Below are 18,243 nucleotides of genomic sequence, written 5' to 3'. Positions count from 1 at the left end.
TCCGAGAAACATGGATTTCATAACGGCGGTGCCTGCTAAAACAAAGATATTTTTATGCAGTTTATAACTTCACCAGAAAAGTAGATCTTGGCAAGGGTTACTGAAATCCAGAAAGAAAATAAGGGCTAACTGTGCATTTTTTAGAGATAATTAAGCCTCAATTTGGGAAAAAAATGCATACATTGTTTTGTATTTTGGCACTTTTTAGAATTGTTGTTGCTAAACCATCTCTCAAAAATGCATGGTTACCCTTAATATTCTTTTTGGATTCTAATAGCCCTTGCCAAGAAATTTTGTTGTGCATTTGGTCTTTGAGCAAGATGCTAATTGTGTAGTCTGGGAAAGTAATGGCTACTTCTTGTTCATTAAGCATTTTGCTCGAAAACTAAATACACAACAAAGATTTTACATGACAACTGGTCAATTTTGATATTAAGGCAAAAAGGCACATAAGAAGGAATATTTGACCTTACACAAAGAATCACTTAAGGCATTATTCTACACACCCCTTTAATTGTAACAAAAGATCTTCTATTTGCTGCCTTAAATCTTGAGCCGAGTCTTGGCTGTACCATTGCAGGATTTTTCCTGACATCAGGTCATCTATTGGAAACTAATAAATAAATAACATTAATATTAGTAGCGGTGACGATAGTGGCAGTGGTGGTGGAACCAACATACAGACATTAACTTCATTTCAGTGACAGTGTGGTTAGGTTATTTTTTAAGTTAGAAGTAACTACCAACAAAATTAATGTCTGTGAGGTTGTGCGTTAGCATCAAGCCCATGATACATGTAGCTGTTTTGGGCTTGTAGTATATTGTATGGTTCCCACACAAAAAATATTGATAAGAAGCACTGATAAAAAGATGGTTCATTTTCATTCATGACTTTGCCCTCAAAATGAATTGTCATTATCAAGAAGAAATAGTTTAATTTAATAATAATAATAATAATAATAACGACTATTATTTTACCTTCCGTTTGAAGAATTCTTGAAAGAACAGCAATACAAACACCCCACAATCATAGCCATTCTCTTGTTGGGGAACCTTAGGAAGACAAAAGTGATGACACTGTCAGCTACACATTTTACTCACTGGAAAATCTAAGAAAAAACAGTAAGTTATGTTTAACTGCCAATTTAATTGTGCACATGCAATGGCTCTCTAAAATTTACACTTAGTGTGCATTCCATGCTGGCAGCATGATTATAGGGGTCTAATTAACCATGGTCACTGTCTTCTATAACCAATACATTATAGTGTATTTTAAGAGATTGCTTTAACGGATAAATTATTTAATTGAGAACAAAGATGTTAATGCACTTTACATTCCTTAATGATGCTCACCTTGGGGTAAATCACTGGCATAGATTTTTCATCAAATTTAGGTGAAGTACCAGCACCCTTTTTAGCTCTCCACTCACACCTAAGGAAACTTAACATAAAAGCTTATAATTAGAATGCTCCATCTTAACTGAATTATACAGAAAGAAAAAAAAAAATCAATGTGGACCTCCTCACAACTTTTTACAAACCTATGAATGAGATTGGCCTCCTGTTCTCTTGGGGAAGGGGTCCCAGAAAAGTCAGAATCCCAAACAATGGAGTCGATGATAAAAATTGGTGCTCTAAAAAATCCAGAGAATCAATTAGATCGCCAGTACACAAAAGCAATTTACAAGCCAGAGAAAATAATATTGAAAAGAAAGCTTACTGTTTGTGATAATCCTTGCTAGTTGCCATTCCACGCAAATTATAAATTACAGCCAGGAACCAGTGACCGCTAAGAATAGGAAAAGACAGATTTTGTTAACACACTTAATTGTTAAATTAAGAATTGTGCATGATGTTTTTTTTTAACATTTCCTGTTATTATATGGATGACAGATATGACATGCATTGGAAAGGTTCTTCAGCATTTTGACTCATATATTTATTATGAAAGATAATGAAACAAGTTTTTCTTTTCTGGCAAAACATTTCTCTCTGGTAATAAAAAAAAAAATTAATTGAACACAACTTGCTACTTATTCGTGTTTAAAATTGGATAGCATGAGCACTTGTCTTGCCTTGTGGCCTATATACTACTAAAAAATATGAAAAAGTTTACAAAATCACATTATTATACATGTATGTTCATAATAGCAAATGAAGGCTACCGATACTATTGGAATTTGAAAATGTAGTGTTGGTATATATACACGCATACACTGCATAACAAATGCATGATGGGATGCATCAAAGTTGAGGGCCAAAGCAAAGCAATCACTGTGTTGAACAATTTTGTTCTTATTGTGTTTAACTTAAACTAACCTTCTGCAAACAGGGATAAAGACATAGTCTTTTGTAAAGAGGTCCACCCTATTTGTGAACGATGAAGCTTGTGCATACCTTTCATCAGCACTGAAGAAAATTTCAGATGGAATTAATATTTTAAAAAAATATATACCGTCAACTCTCTCGTAAGCGACCACCCTTGGTGCACGACAAAGTGGTCGCTTATAGGAGGTGGTCGCTTACAAGAAAGATCAACAAAATAAGCCTAATGCTCGACCAGCAGCTAACGATAGGCAAATAGAAACTAATTTATTTGATTTTTTCACATCTATTCATTCTTCTCACGAAACTTTGTGTAACATTTTGGAACAGATCACTGTAACAATTCCCATTTACCTACAGATCTAATTATTAATAGTAATCTTCTCTGTCTGTAAACTGTCAGTTGTCCGGGGTAGCATCATTAAAAATTGAACTTTTGTTACTTCTGAGTAATTATTTAATCAGATCATACGCGAATATGTTTGGTGGTTGCTTACCGGAAACAGAAAACAAAAAAATATGTCAAATTTCTGGCATAAAAAGTGGTCGCGGTCCCTTAGAAATTTGAGTGGTGGTCGCTTATGAGAGAGCTCTTGAAACAGTATTTAACTGAGAAACAAAACGGTTGTTTACGAAGTGGTCACTTATGGGAGGTGGTCGCCTACGAGAAGTGGTGGTCGCTTTGAGAGAGTTGACTGTATTAATGAAACAACCACCAAACCCTGTTATTGATACACTTTCTGAAAAATTAAGGATACTATTCAAATATTTCATGAAATTTTATTTAATTATATGGAGACTTGTATGGCACAAGGTTAAGAAGATTGAAAATGGGACTGCTACAAAGAAAATTACATTCAAAATTGTTTAGTGAAGTTTGATCTAGCCCAAATGTTACCTTGGGATAATAAAACTGTCATTCTTTTTCTTCTTTTGAGATAGACGCGTGAAAAAAAATGAGCTCATTAAGTGGCTCTTTTGTAGCACATCAGGGCCAATGGTATCAGCAGTATACCTTTTAAAGGAAAAGATAAGGAAGTTAATCAAACAACATATATAACATGCAATACTGGTATTCGTATTGATCTTGTGGATAAGATTGGTGCAACTGCAAAAATACTGACATTTAATTAGTACATAATAGTAGAACCAGGAGATCTGTTTACAGTTTCCTAGTACATACTTCCATGGGCTATTGGTCATTGCTGGCTCTACAGTGTTGTAAATCCAAGCAAAGATTCCTTAAATTTTTTTGTTTGGATAGTAATTTCCTTTCCAAGAGCAATTTAAAACATACTCTCGACTGGTTTCATAAATGAAATATACACTCTATCTGGTAATGTAATAAAGTTTTCCACTAGATACACTCACATTACATTTACTGTTTTAACCTTATAGCCAAACAACATTTTTTTTTTCAAGTTAAGTGTACTTGTTGTCACAAGCATTATGTACTCACAGCATGAAAAAGTCCACAATTGCATCATTGAGTTCATTTCCATCATAAACTGTTTCTAGATCCATCTGTAAAATGGTCACCTTTGCCATGGCTGGTAATGGGGGATAAACAGCAACTACACTAATAAAACCAACAACAACAACAAATTAGATAGAGAGAAAGAGAGAGACACACAGATGACCTCTGAAACGAAACCTAGCAAAATCCTTGAGCCTCTACACTCAGTTAAGAATGAGGTAACCACAAAATGTTGGAATGGTATTAATTTTTCAAATATTGACATACAGTATACTGGTTTATATTTAATGGTACGTGTATATGAAATTACATGTTGCCTTATGCACACACTATGGTGATGAAATAATATTTTTTGGTTAATGATATACACATAATCGGTTTCAGTTGATTAACTCGTCAAGAGTAAAGAGTCTCAACAAACCTGTCCAGTTTTGGAATAGTGGCATCGTCAACACTCATACCACTGTGATCACTTTTTCCACCTACAGTGTATACAAAAATATAGTTAAATAATAATATTATAATGATATTGGCAGAGTCAGATGAGCTAGCTTTGATGACTGTTTCAACAAAAAATTAATGATATCTACAATGTAAATATTTTCTGGCATTAAGAACTACAGTATGCCCCATCACACAGAATATTGCAGCAATGAAATTCAGCATATTTACATGAATTCTCATCATCTGATATCAGGAGCGGATTCTCGTTTGACTTCTGTTTGACTCCTCCATTGCCTGAGGAAATAAAATATAATAAAAACAGTGTAGGGAAAACAAGTCCATGTTATCAAAGAGTTACACTGTACATAGTGGATATTCCTGAGCACTGATTCAGATGACATGTGTCCACCAGAAGCTCAGTTAGTTGGATCATACAACCTATAGATGAATTCCCAGAAGGTGTGGCATGCTGAAAATTACATTTTAATAAGTTTGTCTATTTATGACACAAAGCCTTCTAAAACAATCTAGACATATTGAAGTAGTAGCAATAGTCTATAAAAATTGATAGCTTTTAATGTTTGTTTAATTATTATCATGGTGGTTACCTTTGTTTGTCCCAATAATTCTTTCTGCTGCTTTCTGTTGAGAAGTGCTTGAAGGCAATGATGTTTTCACTTGTTCTGTGTTAAAATATTATCATTAATAATAATAACATGTTTACTTAATGGTGACTAAAAGTTGAATAAAATTGCACATGTTGACATACTGAATGGAAAGTGAGCATACAGTGCATCACAGTAGTCAAGCTTGTTATACTCAAAGTGAAGAAAATGTCCCAAGAACTTAGTCAGGTAGCATGGAACAAGTTTACAATAAGTTGTTTAAATAAGTTTTACCTATCCTGGACTAGATTGACTGTCCCAATTCAAGTTAAATGCAATAACAAATCAATGTGCTTTTTTCTTAAAAATGATCATCTTTTACAATTTAAGTATGGAACCAGCTGAAACAGATTCACTTGAGTTTTTGCATGTCGCCATGAATTCTTTTAGGAAATGTTGCTTCATTGTTTTATGGCTTTGTGCTTTGCTTGAAACAAAAAAACTATGATTATGGGCAAGAGTTCTATTTTAATCACAAAATGAAGCACAGAGCAGCAAACAAAACACTGGAGGTGAATCTGAGCTTCATGTAAAACACCAAAAGCAATCTGGAAAGTCATTTGGGATGGTTATGCTCTCAGCCCTTCAATCATCCTTTAATTAAGTAATCACTTTGAGTTGAAAGAGGCAAGAAGTATCACCTTTTTCAGCTTCGTTTGCAGAAATCATTTCACTGTAATTTGATGCCCAGTCCTCCCTATCATACAGAAATGTAGGGCAATGGCCATCATCCACGTGACAGTTTCGTTTCTTGTCATAAGTATAGGACAAGAAATCAGGTCCAAACATCATGGTCATCAGCTGGTCCATGACCTTTATCCAAATGACTTCTTGGCTGTCCCAAGAGACATCTTTTGTTGGCCAGCCACAGCCACGGAAATAAAACTTAAATTGTGTCTGCTTCTGGTGGGTTCTGGCTGAAAATAGAAAAGAAACATAATTTATGTAACACACATAATAATATACAATGACACCTGGTTAATACTGACACCAAGGGGGCACGCCAAAGTGTCTGTATTAACCGGGCGTCCACATAAAGCGTGCTAACCTAAAAAAATGGAAAAATGTCACAGACACATGTTTTATTGATACACTTCAGACTACGGTAAATTATAAAGCAGACATTTTTATGGCAACAAGTCTGACATTGTTAAATTTCTAAACTGTGACTGTAACAAGTTCAAACTAAAGAAACCTTATGCTCATTTATCATAGTCTCTGACTAAAGCTAAGTACTGCACTTAATTTTTCTTGAAACAAGACCACAGAACAAAGTTCTGACAGCGTCAGAGCAGAGGCTGATGCTGATAGCAGCAAGCATATGACGTCACAAAGGAAGAAGACTTGAGCAGGGTTGTTGATGTATGAGAGTTTGTCACTCAGCACACAGAAGAGTGTCCATTGTCCATATTTAAAGTAGGTTAATGTTAGAGAAAGTATAAGTCAGGCTTTTGATGGGACAAACAAAATCGTCTGTAATGACTGGGTGTCCGTAGAGCGCGGTTCCACTGTATCATATTATCCACTCCCTCTTGGAGATTTTCAGGGATCAACAATGTTATGTAGGGGACGTTTTGCCAGACTGCTTGTGTTGCAGTTTACAATTAATGAAGCACTTGATGAGTTATGAGTGCTCCTGAAGTGAATGTGAATTTTGAGATAGCCACTACGGATGGTCACTGCCACAGATTTGTACAAAACAAAACATAAATATTGTTTGAAAGCTTCACAATACCGCAACATTTCATTACTGATTAGTTCGTCATGACCACTTCAAACTTGTTTATAGCTACTTAAGTTATGTATTAATAAAAGCTTTCCTAAATACTGTACCTTTGATTGATTTTAAAGCTTCCCGGAAACAATAACGCAAAAACAACAGTTTTTCTGCGTAGAAATGTACCAATATCTGTTCACCTTTCATAGAAAAAAAAAAACAACAAATGAGCACATGTATGACTTGTAATTTATCTTGAACTTAAGAACAACAGATATATTGATCAATGGAACCTTGTTATTAGAAGTCAACAATAATTACAACTATTATGGGAATTGATCTTCACCATATGAAATAATTTTGTAAATTTTACACTTTTTACAATTTTTATATTTTAATTTAACACATGTTCAAAAGAAAAATATTAACTGCAGGTCTCATTGTCAACATTATCCATTTGGTGGTTTATAAGCTAGTGTATGTGAAGTAATTGAATCATTTAAGGACGGCGCCTACTATTGTTACTGCGCATACGTTCTGCGCATCTCGAGATACTCGGGTTTCCTATGGGTAGTGCTCGCTAATATAGGGATATTTTTGCGCGGTTTAAAACTATGTGGAAAAAGCAGAACTTAGAAAGTGGTCTTGGTATCCCAGAAAATTGAGGGTAACCATGCATTTTTCAGAGATAGTTAAGCTTCAATTTAGGAAAAACTGCCATACATTGCTTTATATTTTGGCGCTTTTTAGAAATATTGTTGCTTTATTATGTCTGAAAAGTGCGTGGTTACCCCCAAATTTCTTTATGGATTCCAATAGCCCTTTCTTAGATCTGATTTTCCCGCATGGTCATAAACTGCACAAAAATACTTCGGTATTAATAAGCACCGTCCTTAAGTTAGTTATAAATGATGCCAGTCAATAATTGAAACAAGAGTATCATTCAATTGATAATTGCATATTTGGAGGTTGAAGGGGGGGGGGGGGGTATCATTATCGCAAACGCAATAAAAAGACACTCAGCTTACTGGAGGAGGCTTCTCCATGTTGGTCATGGCTGGAAACTTTAAGCCACAATTGTCGCTGATCCTTATGAGAGGCCTCAAACCCTTGCTGACTGAATTCTCTCATTGATAAGAAACGTCTCAACAACATGGGGGCATGGTCTATCGTCAAATGCCCGTAGTCTCCAGTTCCAAGGCTTCTTCCAAAGAGCTCTTTTAGCAGAAAACCCCACTCTTTGCACTAGATTTTAAATAAAAAAATTGTTTTCACTAAACAAAACTTTCCTTTGACAGAGTACATGTACATAGTACTGTACAGTACCTTATCTAAATGGAGTTTCTATGCAATTATTGAAAACTTTAGAACTGTAAAATATGAGACAGGACCTTAAACGGGTAGTCTGTTAACTATGCATTTATGGATACCAACAAATAGTGAGATCATAAAATACCTTGATGTCAAACAAATCAATATCTGATTGCTCCGTGTCTTTAAAAACTTTATTTCTGGTAACAAACGCAATCTCTTTCCACTCTTTGCAAACCTATATAATAAGACAAAAATACACTGAAAGTGTTTTAAAGAGTTAAATGCTCTGTTTTTACTACATAAATGATTGTTTAATATTTCATAATTCTGACTGCCATTGATAACATTTTATCCATAAAAACAAACATTATTTAATTAATGAATGTAACAATGACTTCTTGAAAGTGTATGTTTAACAATGCTACAAGAAAACAGTTCAATAAAATGTCCATAAGTCCCTTTTTCAAAAGACTTATGAATTTAACTGACTAACTAATCATGTTTATGTATACATGTACCAACACTAAATATGTTATATGTTAATTAAATTAACGAGATCATTCACTTTTTCTATTGATGTCAAAAGCCAGACAATTTCTTGGTACATGTGATTATGTTTTTTTTACATTGCACTATACTGTGCTCCATTTGTTATGTGATGAATTCAATACTATACCCTCTTCAACATCTCCAGCTGCTTGGTTGCAACATCTACAGCAAGATGTTCATTCTCTTTTTCTAGTTTTTTCTTGCGACACTTGCACAATCTTTTAAATAATTCCGTCAACTCCTCTAGTTCCTGCTCCCAAGCTTTTTTTCTCAGCTCCATATCTTGCTTCACATCTTAAACAAGGGCATCGAGAGCAATTTTAGTGTTAACTTAAATGCACTTATTTGTACCACTCCCCACCCATTTAGAATTAATTTGTCTTGAGCTCTCTTTTTATTATTATTTTTTTTTGCATATTTACATTGCCACTGTTACATGTACATTGGCACAAGGTTCCCTACATACATGTACACACATTTCGGCACATAAACAATTACATTCAAGTAATATTAATTTTGTAATTCAAGTAATTTGATTTGAGCACTACACATCACCGGAATAAGTGTTAGTAGTGTTTATAACACACACTTCAAATTGCAAACCAGTAAATAAATATTGTTTCCAACAACACAGTTAGAGAGAGAAATCCTTGAATGACAATTGAAGAAAAATGTTGAAGAACTAAAGATTAAATGCAACATGATCGAGTTTGTAATTTAATTTTCTTAATTTGACAAGCCAACACAAAATTTGAGTGTGGCCAATGTGCGAGGCAGCGAGCCAACTGGCGAGCCATGCGTGCCAAACATGCGAGGCATGCGAGGCAGACGTGCGAGGCATGAACAAAACATGCAAGGCATGAACAACCCCCAACATAAATGCTAACCGGGGAGCTATTTAAGCTAACCTGAGTGTTATTTAGGCCAACCGGAGTGCTTTTTAGGCTAACCTGAGTGGCTCGCTGGCTCGCAGATTATCAAGACCCACAAAATTTGATTAACATGCTCGAGAATTATTTGTTATCACCTATTAAGGACCTTTCAAGGATGAAGTGCAGTCGCTACATGTAAACAGCACCACTACAGGCCTGTATAAAATTTTATAATGAGGGATACAATAGCTACATGTACCTGTACCATCAAGTTTTATTTGTTCAATTGAGGTGCCAAAATCCCGGGCAAACACACCTCCATTAATAGCATCTGCAAAATACTAGATGTACAGATTGAGTTAAGTATATGAAGCTGAAATCGGTTCATTAGAACATGTACAGTATAGAATATATTAACACGATGCCCTAATGGCATTTACTCCCATTGCGGAGATTTTAAAAACTATCCTACGTCGGCAATTGAAATGATTGAACACAAGCCAGTTTTCTTCAGAAAGACTGTACATGTGTGATACTTTATCACTGTGTTACTGGAAATCATACTGCAAATTACTTTCTGATAAGGTCATGACCCCACTGGGTGCTCGGCAACACTGACAGATACAGATGAGGGGATCTGACTCACGTTTACTATTGAAAAATAATCACAGAGAAACGGTTTCTGTCTCGATCCAAATTAAAGGTGAACACATAAGGATCAAAGCGTCTGTCGTATAAAGCACAACATATTCTTCTTGAGAAGTAAGTTATAGGTTCCCACATAGCAATCTGACAACCGAGCAAAAAGCTTTCCTAGATGACAAATTTTAGTAAAAATTGACAATCAAACCTTTATCTTTTTTTGGTAAGTTATTAATATTAGAGTTAAAATGTAAATAAATATATTTAAAAAGGTTACTCACACAGTCTGACGATTTCATGTACATACTATGTAGAGGCACACTCCGACGAAACATCTGGGTGCCATGCTAAACAGTCATACACATGAAGAGGCACACTCCGACGAAACATCTGGGTGCCATGCTAAACAGTTGAATACATGTAAAGTTAAAAAGAAACGCATCAAGAACAAATTATACATAAAATTAAGACGTCTACTTACATCAATCCTGGATTGACAAAATGTGACTCGGTTAAGAATCAAATTTTTGGCAGTATTTAAATCAGTGAAGGCATCCTTCATCTTTTTCACCGGAAGGGCATGGTGTACAACATCCTCAATATTTCGGAGAATCTCCAATTCAGTTGGTCCTGTAGGTATAAAAAGGGTATGATTGCACGGTATGGGCTATTTGAAAATATGGATTTATGTGGCTTATTTGTCATCAGTGAAACTAGAAAAGGCAGCCTGAATAACAATGCACAAAAGGATATCTGACTTAAACATGTTTTTATACATGTAAATATTCTTAATTATTAAGTTGATTAGCTAATTATAGTAACACAAAAGTTACTGTTGTTATCTTTAGTCATGAGATGAAGCTAGGATACACACTTAAGCACCTCTGGGTCTTTAGGTCTCAGGAGAGTTGCATGAGAGTCTCGACACTCAAGCCAAATTAGCACTAGAGATGTCATTACCTGTAACTAATCCCCTTTATTTAGCTGGTCTGCCAGTGCCAGACTACCAGGATTAATACTGTAAGTAAGATCTTTAAACTGTCATGACAAGTGATTTACACGCCTTTTTGGTAACTTGCACCTGTATATGTAGGCTATACAACCTCAACTGTGACATGTATTATGCTTTTAATTGACTAAATGAACTTGCCTGACATTGAACTGACATGAATGTTATGCCTGGACACAGCTGACTCCTGACCAGCCTTTTTTTTCAATGTGATCCGATCCCCATGAAAGGATTCAGGCCCATAGCCCTTTAGGGCATCATTTGCCTCTCGGAGAGACTCCACCTGATAGGCCACAAGACCTATGGATGCAAGGAGCTGCTCTGTGTTTCGCATCTCCATGTGAAGAGCACAGAGTTGAATGCTGCTCAGTTCTTCATCAAGCAGACACAACAAGTCATCCCGAATCCCACGTGACCTATAGACACACCGTAAAACATTATTTATAAGGTATAAAGACCAAGGAAGGTGTTTTCAATGTATTCTGCATTTACAATGATGCTCCTTCCGAGAAGTTCAAAATAACACATACATTATTTATTTCACAGTAACATCAAATACAAAAGAAATTTTACCCCCATGGGAAAATAAATAACTATTAAATAAAAGCTACTTATTAAAAGTTTACTTTGAAAGTCTACATAATAAGCAGTAAAAAAGCCATGTTTATGCCCACTTTTTTAAGTTGGAAAATTTTCTACCCAGAATTAAAATCCCTTGTAGAGATGTTCATGACTGTATTATTATGCAACAAACCAAACAGCCATCCAAAATAGACATAAAGTACATGTAATGGTCAGGAGTAATTATAGGCACAATTTACCACAAAACTGACTGTTCCGAAAAACGTACATGCAAACACTGTCAGGCTAGATTGGCTTATCAAGTATATTATATAATTATGTACTGTACCTTCCAATGTTTGCCTTGCTTTGCAAACAGTCCAAGCAACTTTCATCTGCTGCTACATCATGGCAAGTACAGCCCTAGCAAAAATTACCTTCAGTTAGTAACTGATCAGGTGAGTAACTAGTTGACATTCAAATGCCTTGCAATATATTACATATTAATATTAAAATGCTTAAATCATAACTTACATTTTTGTGGTTCAACTAGCAACACTAGAATTATTAATGTGGACATCTTCTACTTGTAATTTTGTAATAAATGATTTTCCTCCTTTATGCACGAGTATCAGTGGAATATTAAGTGTCAATCAATAGAAATAACAAAAAAGTGGAAGTGCCTCAAATATATTTGCCGACATTCTAATTGCTAGCAATACATCGCAAACACGTACCCTTATGGCATTGCAAATAAAACAAAATTCCACAGAGACTCCTCTGCCACCAAGAAGGAAGTCTTTGTCATCCTTCTTTACCAAGAGCAAAGTCAAGGTCTTGTAGTCTACAACAACTTAAGAATGGAGATTGAACTTATTAGGGAAAAAGTAACCTGCACATCTATAACATGACTAGAATATTACGCGGATTCTGTTACATAGCACAACTAGGAGCATTGCTAGTCTTGATTGAATGGCATTCTAATCCTATCCCACCGGTACCCATTTAGACAATCGTGTGGTGTGACAATGTGGAGCAAAAAAAAGAAAGAAAAGGAGCATCTGCTCTTAAATGTACGACCCACTTTTGTCTGTCTGTGAATGCAAATTAGCTAATTTGAAATAATATATTAAGTGAGAAAATCACAGTCAAGAAAGTTTCCAGAAGTTTTCACATCTCTTTCCTGCTTATTAATTTATAATTATGTTGATTCTGTGAATTTTGTCCAACAACTACAGATTTATTTATTTGAGATCTTCTGCAGTTGAATGCTCCAACTTATCACTCATGAAAAAATACCTGCTTATGAGCAAGTGTGAAGTTCAATCCATTAAACCATGGTCTTAGATCATAGAAATTAACTCTTACCTACAAATTGTACATGATAATGTTTGCCATCAATGACAATCCCGTTCTCCTTAAGTAACTTTTTTTGGTCATTGATGTCTTTTAGTAGAATCTTGAGATTTTCCCTTCATGAAAAATAATGATATTTATTCATCGATCATCAACAAAATAATAAACAACAACAAAAAACCAAATTAAGTAACAAATGTTTGGTTTCTCAACAGACTTAACAACTACAGTTAAGTTGGCCGCTGTAAATGAAGAGATTCTAGTAATGACATTTTAAGCATTAGCCCTTGCTTTGGCATGCTCTTTACGGTGGCCAAATTACCTTCAGTTATCAACTCTGTTGATAAAACCAAACATTATTTGACCTCCGAATGGAGGTTTTCTTATCATTCGTACGCTAGCTCTGTGGCATTTGTTTAGGCTAATATCAGCTGCAAGGTTTCAGGGAGCACAAATAAATTTTATCTGTAAAGACATAGGACCCATTAATTGCTTTTCTCGCCGAGGACGGTAACAACTAGATTTTCATTGTATGTTTTCGACACCAGACTTCCCGGATCTTGTTTCTTTAGAATAACGTTTCCCGCATTCTGCTTCATAAAATTGTCAAATCCCGCGTCCCGTCCCTAATTCTAATCTCGAATATCGACGCACTTCTTCGCTAAAATCCGGAATCTCAACTTTTAAAAAAGCCAAATCCCAGATCCCGAAAAACCTATTGGGAATCCTCTCTGTACTCTGATAATGCACAGAGGACATCAAAATGTGGTAAGAACATCAGTCAAGCTACTTGCCTGCTGCTGGTAGCCTACTTCTTTGTTCTCACCATGTTTTGAAGCCATCTGTGCGTTATCACAGTACACACGCCAGCTTAACTGGAATGTATTTGTTAAATAGTCAACAAACCAAACATGCAAACATTGAAAACTTCTCTTTACGGCAAATGCTAAATTTTGCAAGGTTTATTTTTCAGTAACAAAAACAATAATTGGAAATGGGTAGTTTTCCACTAGCATGTAACACGCTTACTTGCTTTAATTTTGACCAATGCAAATGCAACGTCACAATAATATTAATAGCAGTAGATGACACACCTGTTCTCCTTACAATTTGCTATCACCAAAGGGTAGACAGACTTTGCACTCTGATTTGAGGACAAAGGACATACTCTGGGGACAACACCAATTAGCACTTGATCTCGACCTGAATATTACAAAGAAAAAATTCTTAATATTATTATTTTGCAAATACTAGTGGGGTAAATAATCATAAACTATTAATTATTCTTCTCTGTCATAGTGTGTCACGTAAGCTTTCGCTGTATTAAAAAAGTCAATAAAATTAATTATTGAAATTGTTATAAAGGAGTCATAGTCATAATATTTGCAGAAAGCACACGTGAAGTGATTCCTTACCCCAAAAGGGTCTGCCGTCGATTTTGATCATAAGTTTGATCACAGGGGAAGACAACTGGTGAAGTCTTTGCTCCCTGACGATCATTTCCACGACTGGAGCAAATTTCACACAATACCCTTGAATGGGAAGAGAGACCTTTTCAACTCCCATCAGCCGTTTACACACACCAAACACCATTCTCTTGACGGCCTTGATTTCATTGGTGTTTAACAACACAGGAATGTCAGATGATTTCTGAAAGATAAAAATTAACTTGATCTGAGAAAAATTTGTCATTGAATTCGATCAACGAAAAAAAAAAACTAGGGAAGACAGCAATAGCCAATCATAACTACAAATAAGTTGAGATAATAGTGAAGTAGAATTATGAGTATCTTTTCAAAAAAAAAAAAACATATATTTCTTCGTGATCGTCCAAAACAGACATCTTGATCCAGCGATCTCCGTGGTAACCGCGCCAAAATTAAAGCGTCAATGAGGCCAGGCTACTACCGTGGGAGTTGGCGACGCGGGAACATATTATTGCGGTTAGAGATGATTGAAATTTCTACTAAGAACTAATTTTTGCGATGCTCTGTTCAAGCAACAGAGCATTTAAGTTCGAGTCTGTGCGTTCCTTCAGATGACCCATTCGTGCCAATTTAATGTACTGAACTGCTTTACTCTTGACATCTCTGGTCGCGTTTTCCAATGTTCTTGTTTTTAAAAGTCCAATGTATACCGCCCAGTGGCACAAGTCTATTAAAAGCGGAGTTTTAAATTTGACTGAAGGGAATTTATTTTTTGCGGCGTTTTATTTTGCGGATGTTTTTTTCTGCGCGAACTAATTATAGCGGATCGAGGTCAATTCGCGAAATCCGCGAAATCCGTAAAAATTAGAACCCGCAAAATTTTCATGCTACACGGTAGCCAGAACACGAAACGCAACACGCAACTGCAAAGTTTTGTGACAAATAAGTGAAAAACTTACCCCCGTCCTTCCAAGCTGAGTGATGTTGATCACCGATTGCCATGTGTGGCCAGAAATTCTTGCGCGGGTTTTAAAAAACAAAAGTACCCAATCTGGCACTCTCAGGCTCTCCACATACTTTGCGTACGTCTCTTCGCCAGCGAGATCTTTCATCGCTCTCTTCACCCCTTTCCTCGATGCCACATCCTCGATAACATCGTTTATGACGCCTGTAGCGTCTTGGTCGCCAAAAGCGCACAAAAACGAAAGAACGGTGGACAAACTTTCCCTCCTTTCTTCGCATACTGCATTCACTCGGCTAATCAGCTGCTGTCCCCTTTTTGTTATTAGCAGCTTCTTTTCCGGGGTATCAATATCGGAATTCGCACAAATCTCCCTCATGTTTGGCGAGGAATTTTGATGGGGGTTTTCCACAGATTCTCCTTTTACCGGTGGTGTTTGCGGAGCTGGCATACTTAGCTTTCGAGCTACGCGAGGCCGTTGTTGATCCTTGCTTGAAGGCGTCGTTTGTGGGAACGGGGTGCCTCGTGTAAACGTTTCATGTTCAACTGACAAAGCACTAAAGTCAAGGTCGTTTAAAAATTCTTTCAAACGACTAAAACGTTGATCCTTTCGGAAAGAACTCTTCTGAGCTTGTTGTCGAAACAAAACAGCAAGAAGACCAAACGATGAAGCGACAACTTCAAATTCCGACACAGCTTTGCCATCGAACATTGCTTCATCTGCCAGACGTAGGGTAGCCCTTTTCACCATTCTAAACTCGTCGGGAAAAATTTGAACGACGGCGTTTTTTCGAAAGTATTGACACGGGGTACTGCCACCACAAATACTGGTAGTTAAAACATACCAATTTCTCTCAAGAGAAAGCAGCTCATCGCTAATAACACGAGTAAAGGGCGAAAAGCCCTTTCTCGGTGCCATCCTGTTTCGAACTGCCGACTTGAGGTTTTTAAAAAACCGATATAGACAACAGGTAAAACAATGGAGTCTTTTATTTAGATCAAGAAACCTGTTACGGCATAAAAGAACGGGGCCTTTTATTTAGATCAAAGAACAACAGGTAAAACAATGCAGTCTTTATTTTGATCAAAGAGTCATGTTACGGGTCCTTTTATTTAGATCAAAGAATCAAGTTACGACATTTACCACACGATGATAAGTTGATCTCAAACGTTTGACAGGTTACAGCGTCAAGCTGACAACATTTACCAGGACTGTATTATGAGCGATGACAACTTGATCCCCTACACGTTGACACATTTTTACACTTACCCAACACGTCTAACAAAAAACTCAGCGTGAAATGATACTTACAGTAAAAGTCATATCCGTCCTCTCATGATTGGCGGGAAATTTGACACAAAAAATTTAACGGTAAATAATAGCCCAAGAACAGAAAATTCTGCCACATGATGGCGTAGTTAAAATGTAACATTCATGTGATTTAATATCAATGTAGGTGATGAAGCCTTGCTGTAAAGGGCGCTGACTAGTAAGTGCGTTTCGATACTGAATGCAGTTAATTTTTGGCCGGGAGATTATAGCGACCTAATTCAGTGTAGTTCCAGAGTCCCCACATGTTCTGAACACAAAATTTCCCGCGCAATGCTGTTTTCCCAGTATTGTTGGACAAAATAATGACAACAGGGCCACCTAGTCATTCGTTGCAGTAAAATATCTGTTTAGAATAGCTTTCGGCTCAAAGAGTATTGTTTTACAAATTGGGATGAAAAACGCTGCTAGACGCTTCTCGCGTGAAGTGTCACCTTTAACTCTCGCAATCAGTGACAGCTTGGAATCGAGATTATAAACACCGGAAAGCGGGTACAAGACTTGCGACTCCTGTGTGCTTACGAAACGGGAAGTGCTTAAAATTTCGCAAAAGTTCGGGAGCTATACATGCGCAGGTATGAACATTCGCAAAGTAGCCGGATCTAAAATCGGTTCAGTTGATTTTTTTTCCTGCTTAAATCTGGTTATGGTAGGCCGGTCACTTCATGGCAGGAGATCGCTTTTAGATGCTAGTTTGGTGGTGGTCAGTTGTTAAGGTTTTTGCAACGATTTGTTAGTCTGAAACGTTTTTTCCCTAAAGAACAATATTGTTGTTGGTTCGTATTCTCGAAGTCAGTTTAACTCGAACTTCAATTTGAACATGTGCATGTTCACAGTTTGGCAGTCAATCACTACTACAACCTCGAGCGCATTCTATAATCTGGACTGATACTAGTTTTATACTCTAAACAACATGTTATGTTTCGCCAAAGAAATGTCTAGTATTAGCTGTAAAACATGTTTTAAAAGACTTTCCGAGAAACGAACCGTCGTGTTCTTTTGAGTTAGAACGAAAATTGCTTTTCACGCCAATTTGATCAAGGTTGTACTCGGCGCAGCTTAATTAGTTTCAGTAGGAAGAGTGAACCAGTGGTTAATTTTGCTTTGCTGATAAGGAAAATAAGCCAAAACAGCCACATGTGAAGAAAAAGATGGTAAAGGGCTGAAAATGCTTCCATTAGCTAAATAGGGTGACTCAACGTTAATTCACTGGCGCGGTTTGTTTTGGGCTGACCGCTCATTTTGCCCCGTTTAACTTAAATGTTATTTAGTGTTTCCGTGAGACAATCATGTTGTAAAACATGCTATGGCTTTTAAGAGGACAAACGCAAGTGACTATTTAAGGTGATTGACTTAGAAAATCGGGTGAAATGGTGAACAAAATGTAAAAAAGGAAAAAAACATGCCTAATTGTGCCTCACGATGGCGTAATAAAATGTAGCATTGATGTGATTTAATGTGAATGTAGGTGATGAAGCCTTGCCGTGAAGGGCGCTTTAATAGTTGTAAGTACGTTTCGATCGAATGCAGGCCAGGCAGGTACAGTGTACGTTTTGGTGGAAAAAGCGCTTCTTTTCAGACAACTGTTCAGAGT

General features: G+C 36.4%; 2 protein-coding genes and 2 pseudogenes across 8 annotated transcripts in view; 2 read left to right on the top strand and 2 right to left on the bottom strand.

The window, feature by feature from the left end:
* The window catches only part of LOC146448944 (CUB and peptidase domain-containing protein 2-like), a 107,631-nt gene that overhangs the window by 51,315 nt on the left and 38,073 nt on the right, over positions 1–18,243 (top strand). The window lies entirely within an intron of this gene.
* The window catches only part of LOC146448945 (uncharacterized), an 81,709-nt pseudogene that overhangs the window by 29,811 nt on the left and 33,655 nt on the right, over positions 1–18,243 (top strand).
* Positions 235–11,295, bottom strand: LOC146448950 (uncharacterized). Of its 6 annotated transcripts, none has more exons than XM_085102089.1 (19): positions 11,156–11,295; positions 10,313–10,407; positions 9,617–9,704; positions 8,619–8,785; positions 8,085–8,177; positions 7,657–7,873; positions 6,745–6,828; positions 5,553–5,828; positions 4,855–4,929; positions 4,475–4,540; positions 4,224–4,284; positions 3,785–3,904; positions 3,224–3,340; positions 2,320–2,409; positions 1,721–1,789; positions 1,542–1,634; positions 1,354–1,441; positions 979–1,053; positions 235–613 (listed from the first exon to the last, which is right to left on the bottom strand). In XM_085102089.1, the coding sequence occupies exons 2-19, from the start codon at positions 10,349–10,351 to the stop codon at positions 494–496; spliced, it is 1,938 nt and encodes a 645-aa protein (XP_084958215.1). In that variant the 5' UTR covers positions 10,352–10,407; positions 11,156–11,295; the 3' UTR covers positions 235–493. The 6 variants fall into 6 exon arrangements, with proteins under 6 accessions (XP_084958215.1, XP_084958218.1, XP_084958216.1 ...); XM_085102092.1 differs by having other exon boundaries at positions 9,623–9,704; XM_085102090.1 differs by lacking the exon at positions 11,156–11,295 and adding an exon at positions 10,487–10,615.
* Positions 11,179–16,222, bottom strand: LOC146448949 (uncharacterized; annotated as a pseudogene). Its single transcript, XR_014860847.1, has 7 exons — positions 15,318–16,222; positions 14,347–14,581; positions 14,026–14,134; positions 12,944–13,047; positions 12,313–12,428; positions 11,925–11,998; positions 11,179–11,430 (listed from the first exon to the last, which is right to left on the bottom strand). The product of XR_014860847.1 is annotated as an uncharacterized LOC146448949 (transcript).

This window comes from Pavona decussata, unplaced genomic scaffold (assembly GCF_977016875.1).
Source record: "Pavona decussata unplaced genomic scaffold, jaPavDecu1.1 SCAFFOLD_737, whole genome shotgun sequence".
In the NCBI taxonomy this organism is placed as follows: domain Eukaryota; kingdom Metazoa; phylum Cnidaria; class Anthozoa; order Scleractinia; family Agariciidae; genus Pavona; species Pavona decussata.
Note: the sequence above shows the minus strand (reverse complement) of the source record. Positions and strands in the feature narration are given on the sequence as shown.